The sequence below is a fragment of the Microtus ochrogaster genome, unplaced genomic scaffold, assembly GCF_000317375.1.
Source record: "Microtus ochrogaster isolate Prairie Vole_2 unplaced genomic scaffold, MicOch1.0 UNK43, whole genome shotgun sequence".
NCBI lineage: Eukaryota > Metazoa > Chordata > Mammalia > Rodentia > Cricetidae > Microtus > Microtus ochrogaster.
In genome coordinates, this window is record NW_004949141.1 from 1,879,848 (window position 1) to 1,892,977 (window position 13,130).

Consider the following 13,130-nt stretch of genomic DNA (forward strand, 5'->3'; position numbering starts at 1 on the left):
TAGCTGTGCCACGGCAGGTGGAATGAGTGAGGGGTTAGCTGTGCCACGGCAGGTGGAATGAGTGAGGGGTTAGCTGTGCCACGGCAGGTGGAATGGTCAGAGGAATGGCCTAGCTTCTCATAGCTGGTAAGCCATTACTGATGTCATGGTGCTGGGCATGGGGTCCTTGTGCTTTGTTCAGTTGCTGCAGTGTGCACAGTGGCAAGGAAGGTGTTCTTGATGGCCAGAGACGAGGCTCAGGCAGTACCTGTGAACTCTAACAGTGAGCACTCCCTAGAGGCCAGAACGAGGTCATGGGTGTTTGTCAGGGTTGGACGCAGATCTTAAGTCATCTGGACTGGCCTCAGACTAGTGACATAGTTTAGGCTTGCCTTAGCATTTGAACCTCTCTTGCCTCTGTATCCCAAGTAATGAGCAGTTGTGGACCCCATACCTTACATTTTTCCTTTCTTTTCTTTCCTTGAACTCAATTTGGTGTTAGCCAAAAAGTGGAGAATTGATTATTCTTTCCCCTTCCTTTTTCTCTCTTGAGATATGGTCTTACTGTAGAACTAGCTGGTTTAGAACAATCTATACTAGCCTAAAACACAGAAATCTGCTTGCCTCTGCCTCCTGAGTTTTGGGACTAAAGGTGTGCGCCACCATACCTGGCCTCATTTTTTCCCGTTTTCTCAGGCAGTTTTGCTAAGCTACTAGTACTGGCCCTGAACTTTTGATCCTTGGATCTTTCTGCCTCAGCCTTTTTTGGGGTTACATGCCTTTCTTTTTGTTTTGTTTTCCCCCACTCCCCTTCCTTTCTCCCCCTTACATGCCTGTTCCTAAGGATTGCTGCTGGCCAAGTAACTCATTCTTATGCTGGTAGCCTCTTTTATGTCATGAAATTAGCATTCTGTCAGGCCTAGTCACTCTGGATACCAGGCTGGTAGGTCAGGGCTTAGTTTTACAGTGTCTCTTTGGGAGGGATATCTGGGTACAGACTAGTCACCTAATTGATGTCTTTGTGGCTTGCAGACCTGCTTCGAATGTTCTTTGATGCTCTGTATGATGAGGACGTGGTGAAGGAAGACGCTTTCTACAGCTGGGAGAGCAGCAAGGACCCTGCTGAGCAGCAGGGCAAGGGTGTGGCCCTTAAGTCTGTCACAGCCTTCTTCAATTGGCTTCGTGAGGCTGAGGAGGAGGAGTCTGATCACAACTGATGGCGGGTGGGGCCCGGGGACTTGGAGCCATGGACACGTGGATGGCCCAGCCAGCCAGCCGCCTGGACTGCAGGGGGGCGGCGGCGGCAGTGGCGGCAGTGGCAGTGGGTGCCTGTAGTGCGATGTGTCTGAGCTAATAAAGTGACTGATGAGGCAGGATGGCTTGGGGCTGCCTGGGGCCCCCCTCCAGGATGCTGCCAAGTGTCCCTCTCCTCCCCCCGGGGCACAGAGATATATATAAAGTCTTGAAATTTGGTGTGTCTTTGCAGGGGGGGAGGGGCACTACCGCCTGCCTCTAGGGTCCTTTTTTATTTTCTGAAATCACTCTTGGGACTGCCGTCCTCGCTGCTGGGGGCATATGCCCCAGCCCCTGCACCACCCCTGCTGCTGCCTGGGCAGGGGGAAGGGGGGGCACGGTGCCTGTAATTATTAAACATGAATTCAATTAATTTCACTGCCTCTTTACTGATCTGCCCCCTTGAAGGAATATGGAAAGATGGACATCGTTCTTTTCAGACTTGGCATTATATCAGTGTTGGTACCTGTCTCTTTCCCGGTCAATGATTGGGGAGGGGGTGGACCCAAGGAATTGGGCTTGTTTTGTTTTTTGGTTTTTTTTTGTTTTGTATTTTTGAGGATTGGCCTCTTACTGGTTTGACATGGGAGATTAGTGCTGTAGAATACTTACTGCTACCAGGGTGATTCTTGCCCTGGGTTTGAGGCCTTTACAGCTATAGAAGCTATAAAGGGGATGTTCTATGTAAAATGACCGCATGGCCTACCGGCTTGTGGCTCCGCAGTAGACTGGAGATGCAGGCAGTTTGAAGACCTAGGCTGCTACTGAGTGGCTGTGACGTATGCTTGCCCCGCCTGCTCTGGGTGGGCACGGCCCCGAGCTTACGTCACCAGCCCTGTTCCCCTCTCCCGGGAGCGGCAGCAGACGCGCTGCTCCCACCCCCTCCCTTTCTCACAGGCTGTCCCCTCCCTGGTGGTGACCGCTGCCCGACCCTCTGCAAGGCGATGGCCCGGGTCCCAAGCGCGGGCTAGCGTTCCTGGGTGCTCTGCCATGGGTTATATTGGCTCTCGGCGCCCAGCCGGTCAGGGTAAGAGACGGAGGCCGGAGCATGGACAGGGAGTCGGGCAACACAGCGGCCCGGTGGGGCCGTGGGTGGTAGGGGCCGTGAGGAGGGGGCTGGTAAAGGAGAGGGAGGAGCCTGCGCCAGGGAGGCGGTTCGGGCCAGATGAGCGAACCGGGAGGGGGCTAACCGACTGGCTTGTTTCTGTGGCCTGCCTTTGGGTTTTTCCGTGCTATATTCACCTTCCGTCTGGATTCCTTCTGCTGAGGGTGGCTGCAGGGGCACAGCGTAGGATTCGCTGGGCAACCTGCGGCCACCACCTTCCTAGCTCCTGGCAGCTAGCCTTTTGTATCTCCATACTCCTCTCTGCCTACACCAACCTCTCATCACTTAGGAGTGCCTCTTTGCTGTGAACCTGCCTCTCCCAGCTGGGTGCTGTCATCCTCAGGAGTCAGCTTGCAAATACTGGCCAAGTACCCTTCCACGGAGTTTTTAACCTAACACTTGCTCCTGGCTTAAGAACCAGCTGGTTGATTAAAGGGGACTGAAGCCCCATGTGGAGCACCTGTGAGCAAACTGATAAATCCCTCGTGCTCACAGATCATTTTATTCCGATTAACCCTCTCCCCAAATTGCCCTTACTCTGCGAGGAAAGGTCCAGACAGCCGGCCCCTGCTCAGGCCGTGGTTTCCCTGTAGACACGTGGGTGCCCTGCTTTAGCTCTCAGCGTCTGAGGTCTGCCAGCTTACCTTACTTCTATGTCAAGGAATGGTCAGTCACAAAGCATTGGTGTGGTTGATATTTGAGGTGTTTTACAACTAAATTCGGGCTGAGATTTGTACTTCCCTTAATGAATTCTGGGATTTGTAGTCCCAGGATTAACCTCGTGGGTTATGAATTTGAGAAGGAGTAGGGTGCAGTGATTTCCCTGGTCTGCTTGGAGTTCAGAAAGTCATCCCCTTCTGTAGTCAGGAAAGTTTGCCTGACCTCAGGCCTAGCTTTGAGAGCCCTGATTAGGTACCAACGGGGGGTCAGGGATAGCCAGTAACTTGTCTTCTTTCTGGTTGGTAGCATTTCTGGGGACCACTACCCGACTGAAGCTCAGGGACAGAGCCGACTGCTCCAGTTAAAAGGTTAGTTGCTAAGTACATGGCCAGTGGGCACCGTGTAAGCTAAGGATGAGCTGCAGCTCCACAAGCCCCAGAGAACTTGGCTAGGCCCCTGGCACTCCCACTTCCTTAAAGCTATGAGACAGGCAGGAGTGTTCTCCTTATGTGACTAGGCACAAGTTCCAAGTGGGGAGGGGACTGGCTCAGCATCCGGAGCCAAAACAAGAATAGAACTGGAAGCTGAGCCTGAAGCAGTTCGGGCTTTGGGTTCTCTGCATCAACACAGCCAGCATGCCTATGATTTCTGTGCTGGGCAAAATGTTTTTGTGGCAGCGTGAAGGGCCTGGAGGAAGATGGACTTGTCAGACAAGTCGCAGAGGTGAGACCAGAGGCCATGGATGGATGCGATCTGGGAGGTGATGGGAAGCTGAGGAGGAAGGCACACCAGATTCTATACCGAGAGGAAAATCACTGTGGTGTAGAGATTGGGAACCAGGCTGAAGTAGGAAGATTCAGGCTGGGCTTTTAGGAAATGGCTTACAAGGGTGAAAACTTAAAAAAACAAACAAAAAACCGACAGGTTTGTTGGGAAAGAATAGTGATAGAGCAGTTGAGGTTGGTGAGAGGAAAGCAAGGGAGTCGGAGGGGAGAAGGAAAGTGAGAGATGGGCAGTGTTGGTGGGAGAATTTCATGTACTTTCCAAAGGCTGAGAGATGCGGAAGATTCAGAATTTAACCACGTTTGGGCTTCACCTTACGTTTTGATGGCAAAATATTTGTAGAGGAAGGCGTTCATTGGATTGCCACAAAAGGGCCCCAAATCAGAGCTGTGGGGGGACATGGTGGCCTCAGGTTGTCTGGGAGAGGGGGAGGGTGGTAAAAATGACATGGCAACATGATGAAAATGGGAATCTTGGTAGAAGTGGGGAATCCAGATGGACACCTTTTCCTCCGACTCCTCAGTGGCTTCGGACCCTGCCTGGGCTGTGGAGTGGATCGAACTCCCTCGAGGTCTTTCTCTGTCTTCCTTGGGATCTGCTCGGACTCTCCGAGGCTGGAGCCGGTCCCCTCGTCCTTCTTCCGTAGACAGCCAGGACTTGCCAGAGGTGCTGGGCCTTGTGTGTGTGTGTGTGTGTGTGTGTGCCGGGGGCGGGGTTCACATTTAGGGTTCGTGTGACCCCTCCCCGTTCCTGCCTCACCATCCTGCTTCGGACTCTTTTTCCTGCAAGCGGAGGCGCTATCCGGCAGGCCGCCCCCGCGCCGGTCTGCTCTGCTCGGCTTGGTTCCAGCGGGCTGGCTTGCTAGCGCCTTCGGTGCTGACGTCAGCGCATCCCAGGCCGTATCCCGGGAGACCCTGTTGCATGGTGATGGGTTGCCACGGAGATATACACCTTTTCTCTGGGCCAGGGCCGCAGCTGCGCTGAGCGTCGCCCTGCATGGATGGCAGCGGCTGGGGGGAGCGAGGGAAGGGAGGGAGAGCGAACCAGGAAACACCCGGCAGGTTCTCCTTCCCACAGGCCTGGCCAGAGGCTATCGGCGCCAATCTGGAGGCCCTGTCAGCCAGGTATTGAAGGAGAGGGTCGGACTGATGGGCCTGAGGCCTCTTGTGCCAGGTGGAACCAACCATGATGGAGAAGAATTAGGTAATGCTGGGAAGGGGGTGTGTGCATAAATTATTTTCAGCAAAGAAAAACATTTGCTGGGGCTTGTCGAGGAGTATTAAATCAGGTACAGGATGGAGTTAGGAGCCCGGATGGATTAAACTCTGACGCTGCCATCTCCTGCTCCCTTGGGAGCACCACAAAGGCAGTATGGAATCGAGCAGCGGGCATCTGGGGCTGGGGGTGTCAAAGAAAAAAAAGTAAGTCTATTATGAAGTGACACTTATGGCCTTAAATGATAGGGCGCGTTTTGCGTGGCAAGGATAGCCCTCTTGGCCTAAAAAGCTAGTTTCTGTCCCGGGAGGCAGGCAGGCTGCTTGTTGACAGGGAAGGCAGGGGAGCTGGATAGTATTGGTAAGAAATGAGTGATGGACTTGAAGGAGGTCCAGAGAGAGGCAGAGGCTTCCCTATGGAGTCCTTAAGTGCCTGAATAACAGAGGGAGAGCCTGGAAAAGACAATATTATTTCTTAAAAAAAAAATCTTTAAAAATTTTAAATTATTTTTATGTGTATGCGTCTGCTTATGGATGTGTCCTGAAGCCTAGAGGTGTTGGATCTCCTGGAGCTGGATTAGCAGGTGGTTGTGAACTGCCTGGTGTGGGAGTTGGGAACCACACCTGGGTCCTCTGTAAGAGCAGCAAATGCTCTTAACCACGGAGTCGTTTCTCCATATCTCTAAAGAGGTTTTTTTCCCCCCTAAAACCCACACAACCAAAAATCAATTTTTAAGATTAAATTTTACTTAGCATACAAACTATTGGCTTTGATTATGGCATGTTCTTGCAGCACATGCATCACTGTACAGAATCTGAAGTGACATTTTGATTCACTGTATTCTTGGGAAACTGCATTTATACCTTGTCTGTTCATTCAGCCCATACATTTACTTATTCCCAGGTATGTTTAAACACTGAGATGACGCAGTGACCATAACAGACTGAATTCCTCAAAGGCCAACAAAGAAAATCATATTTACACCTGGCAAGCTGGCTCTGTTAATGGTACATTGATAGAAAACAATGACTAATTGGAGACCACAGTTAGAGGGCAGACCACCATTTGAGTAACTACAGAGGCTTCTCTGAGGGGGTAATGTTCCAGTCAACACTGGAAAGTTGAGAAAAACCAGCTATGGGAACAAAAGAGATTTTATACGCAGACTTCTGGGCTGAAGTAGTGTGGAAGGTTAGGGACCCCTGCTAACCTGGGGAAGGTCACTGAGGGGTTAAGAGAAGTGTTGGTAGGAACAGAAAAGACAGAAACAGGGTTGGGGAATGATTTGAGGTATATCCATAAGGATTCGTTGTTGTTGGCAGTGATAACTTTGTTTTGAGATAGGGTCTTACGTAGCTCAGGCTAACCTCAACTTGCTAGGTAGCCAAGGATGACCTTAACCTTCTGATCCTTCCTCCTGCCTTCATCTCCCAGCACCTGGAAGCGTTATATACCAGATATCAGAGGCTAGCGATCAGACACCATGCTTCCTGATTGGGAAGCAAGCCCCATACCAACTGGGTTCCATCCTGGCCCCTCACTAGGTTTTAAGAGCGGATGCGTGCAGGCAAAGCTTAGGGGACAATGGATGGTAATCCTGAGATAGGGATCCCAGGGAGATGGAGAATGTGGGGGAAGTTGGAAAGCCAAGCCTCATGTGAGGAAGAGAATGTTTGTTTTGGAGTTGGTTATGCCGAATGTTTGGTTCTGGTAGATCACCTAGAAAGAGCTGGGATGTAGATCTAACAGAGAGAGGAGCAGGAAGAACCTTAAGGATGTCTTTGCCTTAGCTGTCCCCCTTCCTTCCTTTCCTGTCTTTTTTTTTTTTTTTTTTTCTAGACAGGGTTTCTCTGGGTACCCCTGACTGTCCTGGAACTCACTCTGTAGACCAGCCTGGCCTCGAGCTCAGAGATCCCCCTGCCTCTGCCTCCTGAGTGCTGGGATTAAATGCGTGCACCAGCAGTCTTCAGAGGCTCTACTCATGGTTCTTCAGCTGTCTTCTTCCCTTCTGGGACCTGGGAAAGTGGAGGCTCGGCTGTAGTTCTCTTCCTTTGGCCTGAGTTTCTACTGCTCCCTAGGAGGACAGTTGGCGGACTCCGGCTTCTTAGCCTTTTCTGCATGCCACTAGCCACTAGGCTGGGTGTGCAATCCTGCATTCTTCCAGCTCCCAGCTCCTGCTGATATATAGGCAGGAGCATGTTGGAAAGAAGGTCATGTCTGTCAGAGGGGCACTGACCTTCTGATGGTGTTACTCAAGGTGAATGTTGGAGACACAGTCGCGATGCTGCCCAAGTCCCGGAGAGCCCTAACCATCCAGGAGATAGCTGCGCTGGCCAGATCGTCCCTGCACGGTATGCACCCCACGTCTGTTCATCCGCCCACTTTGTCCTTCCTTGTTTCTTTTCCTCATGTCTTGTGGGACTGATTCCTATGTGACTATTTCCTGAGGGCATTTTGGGGGGATTTCTTTTTGCAGATCAATCCTAGCCCAGCTGGGCAGTGATGGTGCACACCTTTAATCCCAGCACTCGCAGAGGCAGGCAGATCTGAGTTTGAGGCCAGCCTGGCCTACAGAGCAAGTTCCAGAACAGCTAGGGCTACACAAAGAAACCTTGTCTCAAAGAACCAAAGAGAGAGAGAGAGACAGAGATTCTTTGGTGTTGGAGAGATGGCTCAGTGATTAAGAGCACTGACTGTTCTTGCAGAGGACTTGGGTTCAGTTCCCAGCTCCCACATGGCAGCTCTGTAACTCCAGGATCCACCACCCACACACAGATATACATGTAGGCAAAACACCAGTACACATAAAATAAAAATAATTTTAAAACATCAATCCTAGCCCTTCTTCCTACCCAAAGGACATGGAAAGACATCCTAAGCTTCCTCACCTACTTCCCTGCAAGCTATTCCCTAGTCCTAACCCAACTTCTCTTTTTCCACCTCCAGGTATTTCCCAGGTGGTGAAGGACCACGTGACCAAGCCCACAGCCATGGCCCAGGGCCGCGTGGCTCACCTCATCGAATGGAAGGGCTGGAGCAAGCCCAGTGACTCACCTGCAGCTCTGGAATCAGCTTTTTCCTCCTATTCAGACCTCAGCGAGGGTGAACAAGAGGCTCGCTTTGCAGCAGGTGGGTAGCAGAAAGGGAACTAGTCCTGCAGATTTGCCTTAGGGGCTGCTGCCTCCGTCACTGGAGCTGGCACGGGGGCTGGAATCACACGCCTCCCTCTGCCCAGAGACCTCAGGGACATCTTCTGTCTGCAAAGCAAGCCCCGGTCTTAGCGCGGCTCCCATGCCAGTGAATGCTGTCTCTCTGGTAGGAGTGGCCGAGCAGTTTGCTATTGCAGAAGCTAAGCTCCGAGCATGGTCTTCCGTGGATGGCGATGACTCCACTGATGACTCCTATGACGAGGACTTCACTGGGGGAACTGACACAGGTGAGGAACGTTCTGGTGCTGTGCTGCCACATGGGTGGGCTCACCTGGGAGGTGTGGTGATGCACTCTGAGCCTCCCAGGGCACCGCAAGCCTTCCAGACAGGAAACAGACTACCTAGGTTGACCTTGACACCCCAAGGACAAAGATCACTGGCTGCCGGTGGGAAACCAGCAGTTGGAAACGGAACGGCTCTTTTCTATGGGTGCTGAACCAGCTTTCTTCTCTCCCTGTGTGTAGTGGGTCTTACAGTTCTCAGATTAAAGAAACAAGCCCAGAGAACCTAGGACCTCTTCCCTCCCCTCTAGTACAGCCGTGCTTTCAGCAGGATCTGTGGTATCCTTGCCTTTACCTCTTTGAGGGTGGCTTTGGTTGGCTGTGGCAGGACGGATGAATACAGTACCCACACCTCCCAGGGCAGTGATCCCAAGCAAACAGGAAGGCATGCTGGGTCTGGAGTCCGCAGGATTCTGGCTTCAGCTCAGCATCTTTGTATTCCAGCGTGTGGGTCTTGCTTTGGGCCAGTGCTTGCAACCCTGGGGGCTGTGCAGCTGCGCTCAGCTCTGCTTTCATCTTCCATCCCCTGGACTCTGTGGCTAGCTTTCCCTGCAGCTTCTGCTGTCTGGCTTCATAGGACCCCTGCCCCTAACCCCCAACCCTTTGCCTTTGAAGATCACCTATTGGTTCCTCCTCCTCCAGCTAATTAACAAGGTTTTCAAGGCCAAACCTTCATTTAAAGCAGGCAAGAAGCTGTGCTGTGGTCCAGAGGGGACTCATTTGAATGCTTAAGGCCAAGGTGGAACCCCCAACCACAAGTATTTTCTGATTCCTTTTTTTTTTTTTTTTTTATGTGTGTGACAGTTTTTTTTTTTGCTTGGGGGCTGTCCCTTGGTTTTCGCTCCTTAGACCATCCTCATTGTGTCTGTTTTTGAATCTTGTTTTTTGGGAAATTTTTTGAGAAAGGGCCTCACTATAGCTCAGGCTACTTAGTATGTAGCTCAGGCTAACTTTGAAAGTGTGTGTGGAATCTTTGAGCAGATTTTTTGTTTTCAAGACAGGGTTTCTCTGTAGCTTTGGGGCCTGTCCTGGCTGGTCTCGAACTCACAGAGATCCGCCCACCTCTGTGCTGGGATTAAAGGTGTGCACCACCACTGCCTGGGCCTGTGCAGAGCTTTTCTGGTGGACATAATCCCATGCTTGGGATGCCCTATGTGAGCAGAGCACAGGTCAAGCGGTCTTCACTGTTTGAGTAATGAGCACCCAGTGTGATCATACAGCGGGCCTGCATCTAGTGCTCGCCTCTGTGCAAACTCTTGCTTTAGGACTATAAAGTAAATATTATTAGAATTTCTAATCTACCATGAAAGGAACTAAGGCATCAAAAATGAATACCTTGTTCAGGTTATGCAGTTTCTACTGCTGCCTCTGTTGACCCCTTGCTCCCACAGTTACGATAAGGGTGGAAGGGGCTGGGAAGTCTGTGGTGGTCATGTGGCTTCCATATTGACCATCTGAAATGAGGTCAGCAAAGCTGTCTCTTTTTTCTTCCCTTCACAGACATTGCTGGGTCTCTGGGGCCCCACCTCCAGGACCTCTTCACAGGTCGTCGGTTCTCCCGGCCCGTGCGCCAGGGCTCTGTGGAGCCTGAGAGCGACTGTTCCCAGACCGTGTCCCCAGATACCCTGTGCTCTAGTCTGTGCAGCCTGGAGGATGGCTTGCTGGGCTCCCCAGCCAGGATGACCTCTCAAATGTTGGGTGAAGAGCTGCTCCTTGCCAGACTTCCCCCCAGCCGGGAAAGTGCCTTCCGCAGCCTGGGCCCTTTGGAGGCCCAGGACTCACTTTACAGTTCACCGCTCACGGAATCCTGCCTTTCCCCTACCGACGAGGAGGAGCCTGATTCGTGCAAGGACTGCCAGCTGCTCTGCCCGCTGCCTGGCGGCAGCTGGGAAAGACAGCAGCAAGTCTCTGATGTGGCCTCTTCTGGGGTCGTATCCTTAGATGAGGATGAGGTGGAGCCCGAGGACCAGTGATCCAGACATGCCCAGTGGTGGCATGTTTCCCCTGGCTGCTGCCCGGGGCAGAGCCTCTGCGGCCAAAGTGTGGGCTCTGGAGCTCCGAGGGCTTCTGGGAGCGCTCACTTCTCCATTGTGTGTTTTGCATGAAAGTGTTTGGAGAGGAGGCAGAGGCCAGGCTAGGGGCGCATGTACTGCTTCCACTCTTGGGGGTTTGCCGGGGCTTGCCCGGGACCCCTGGGGCATGGCTACAGCTGTGGCAGACAGTGACGTTCATGTTTCTTGAATCCAAAATGCCACATTTCCTCCTGGGATGTGAACCTGCGCTGGGAGGGTGGGAATGGAGGAAGCCTGGCCATCTCCTCCACCCTTCCTCGTGTCCCTTCTCCTCCGCTTCTCTCTTCACCCAAGTCCACGTGCAGTGCTTGACTGAACCGCCTCCCCCTGTGGGGCTGGCTCATGGCCTCCTAGAGTCTACGGATTGAGCCGTCCCCCAAGGGTCCCCTTACCCACCTGGGCCCCGCTGTGCTTCACCTTGCCATTGTCTCTAAACCTTTTTTTTCTTAAAGACAGGGGGTTTCTGGTCTGTTCTTTGAGCCGATCTTCTCTGGGAGGCACTGGAATGATGAAAGGGTGTGTCCTCCCCCTCTCCTCGGCCCCTCCCTCCCCTCAGCCCTGGCCCTCTCCCAGCATGGCAAGGTCCTGTGGGCACAGAGTTCTCAGTAGGGTGGAACCGGACAAAGGAATGGGTCTGGCTGTTAGAGCTGGGAGTGCCACAAGGGGGCCACCTGGGTAGCCAGGAGATCTGTGCCAATGAATGGACAGTCATGAGGGAGTGGCTATCGTTGGGAAAGAGGGCAGTGGTTTTTCTTGGCTGAATGGAAGGTTGTAGCCACAGGGTTAGGGGCCTGATCCAGGCAGGGTGTTGCAGATGAGGCATGGGGGGGGGGGGGGGGGCGCCGCTGGCAGATCCTATATTGCTGGGACGCTGGGGTTGATAGGTGGCTGTGGACTGAACTCTCAGGCTTGGGCAGGTAAGAGGATCCAAGAGGAAAACATGAGCCAACAGCACAAGTGTTCTATACATGAGTGGCTAATTAGGTGTTTACTTTATTCTATTTATTGTTTTATTAAATTAATATAAAAATCTTTGTAAATTTCTATATACATCTTGTCATTGGAGGTTCCAGTATAAACCCATTTTAGTTCTGCCCCTTTCTCAAAGAGTGGGCAAGGGCCACAGGACCCCACCTCACCCTGCCAGGGCATTGCTGATCCTCTAGCAGGTAGGTGTTGAGTTACATTCCAGGTAGGCCCGCCAGGAGATGGAGGAGCTGGCAGCCCACAGCTAGAGTGGACTTGGGTTCCAGCTTCTGGTTGCTGCTGCTTGCAGAAGGAATATAGGCCATCCAGTGAGGGGTCACTGGCACTTGTCATCACTGTCAGAAGGGCTGCCCTCTCGTGGGAGGCCATGGCGGGATAGCGGTCCCCAGAGTGCATGCACTTCAGTGGTCTCTGTGTCGCTGCTGCTGGTGGCACTGTCCCGGAAACTGGCAAGGGGTGGCCTGACTTTTACACCCTGTGCTGTGACAGAGCCCTCAATAGCCTTCCGGAGCTGGAAAGGTAAGAGTCAGGTGTCTGTTCCCTGCTGAGACCCCTCCCCAGGACTCTCCCCCCGGGGGGGGGGCAGACATTTAGAAGTGGAAGTAACTTTGGTCCTTTCACCTCACCTCCTTCAGGGTCACAATTCCAATGAGTCTGCCAATGCTGGTGACGTAAGCGTGGTCCACGCCCAGCAGGGAGAAGATGGTATGGGTCTGCAGAGCAGGGAGAGGGGACACTGTACTTGATATTCAAGGGGGCAGCTCAGAAACACAGTCAGAGGGGATCAGGGCAAAATGAGGGGAGGGCGTGGAACAGAAGGGGTGCAGTAGTGGAGGCACTGCTGGAGGGAAATGCTATGGGAATGTTCCAAGCCGTGAGATGTGACCACCTTTATATTATCAGCAGTTCCCATTTGCTGTCTCGAAAACAGCTCTCAGCATTTCCTGGAATTTGTTATCTTCTGTTCTGGGTGTACTTGGGAGCCTCTTGGCCTAATAGGTGAATCAAGACGGGCAGCACTAACAGCTTCCCGAACACCCAATGTCTCACGTCTTAAATACTGTCTTATATAAAATGATGGGAATGGGCTTACGGAAATTTCCCAATTTCCCCCACCTGGGGCATGACCATACTTATAAAGAAGCAAGGGTCTCAGTGTTTGGTTCTGAGATCAAAGCCAGAGTATCATCCATGCTGGGTAAATCGTCTACCCGCTGAGCTGTAGCTCCAGTAGAATTCGGATTTGTTTCTTTTTGAAGGTCTCACTGCTTAGCCCAGGCTAGCCTTGAACTCATAGTACTGCTCCTGCCTCAGCCTCCTAAGTATTAGGTTTAGGTGTATATTAGTATTAGTATTAGGTGTGTGCCATCATAGTGTTACATCTTAGATACTCAGTTTTCTGGTGGTGCATGCCTTTAATCCCAGTACTCAGGAGGCAGAAGCAGGTAGCTCTCTGAGTTCAAGGCCAGCCAGTTCTATAGACCCAGTTTCAGGAACCATGGCTGTACAGAGAAATGCTGTCTCGAAAAACAAAAAAGAGAGACCC

The 13,130-nt window shown here is 52.2% G+C and overlaps 3 protein-coding genes across 17 annotated transcripts in view; 2 read left to right on the forward strand and 1 right to left on the reverse strand.

Moving 5' to 3' along the window:
- Eif4g1 (eukaryotic translation initiation factor 4 gamma 1) overlaps positions 1-1,645 on the forward strand; it is a 19,827-nt gene extending 18,182 nt beyond the window's left edge. For all 7 annotated transcript variants that reach the window (XM_005368953.3, XM_005368955.2, XM_005368956.2 and 4 more), the window contains one exon: positions 1,012-1,645. In XM_005368953.3, coding sequence (XP_005369010.1) covers positions 1,012-1,196 — 185 coding nt within the window. In that variant the 3' untranslated portion in view covers positions 1,197-1,645. The remainder of the gene's footprint in view (positions 1-1,011) is intronic.
- A 459-nt stretch (positions 1,646-2,104) lies between these two features.
- Positions 2,105-11,052, forward strand: Fam131a (family with sequence similarity 131 member A). 6 transcript variants are annotated; one of them, XM_005368966.3, is made up of 7 exons: positions 2,282-2,299; positions 3,344-3,405; positions 4,344-4,486; positions 7,293-7,386; positions 7,982-8,164; positions 8,355-8,471; positions 10,026-11,052. In XM_005368966.3, the coding sequence occupies exons 4-7, from the start codon at positions 7,317-7,319 to the stop codon at positions 10,496-10,498; spliced, it is 843 nt and encodes a 280-aa protein (XP_005369023.1). In that variant the 5' UTR covers positions 2,282-2,299; positions 3,344-3,405; positions 4,344-4,486; positions 7,293-7,316; the 3' UTR covers positions 10,499-11,052. The 6 variants fall into 6 exon arrangements, with proteins under 6 accessions (XP_013209858.1, XP_026645954.1, XP_026645953.1 ...); XM_013354404.2 differs by lacking the exon at positions 4,344-4,486 and having other exon boundaries at positions 2,105-2,299; XM_026790152.1 differs by lacking the exon at positions 3,344-3,405 and having other exon boundaries at positions 2,106-2,299.
- Positions 11,053-11,095: 43 nt separating this feature from the next.
- The window catches only part of Clcn2 (chloride voltage-gated channel 2), a 13,805-nt gene continuing 11,770 nt past the window's right edge, over positions 11,096-13,130 (reverse strand). For all 4 annotated transcript variants that reach the window (XM_026790149.1, XM_005368964.3, XM_026790150.1 and 1 more), the window contains 2 exons: positions 12,211-12,297; positions 11,096-12,095 (listed from right to left, as the gene is read on the reverse strand). In XM_026790149.1, coding sequence (XP_026645950.1) covers positions 11,901-12,095; positions 12,211-12,297 — 282 coding nt within the window. In that variant the 3' untranslated portion in view covers positions 11,096-11,900. The remainder of the gene's footprint in view (positions 12,096-12,210; positions 12,298-13,130) is intronic.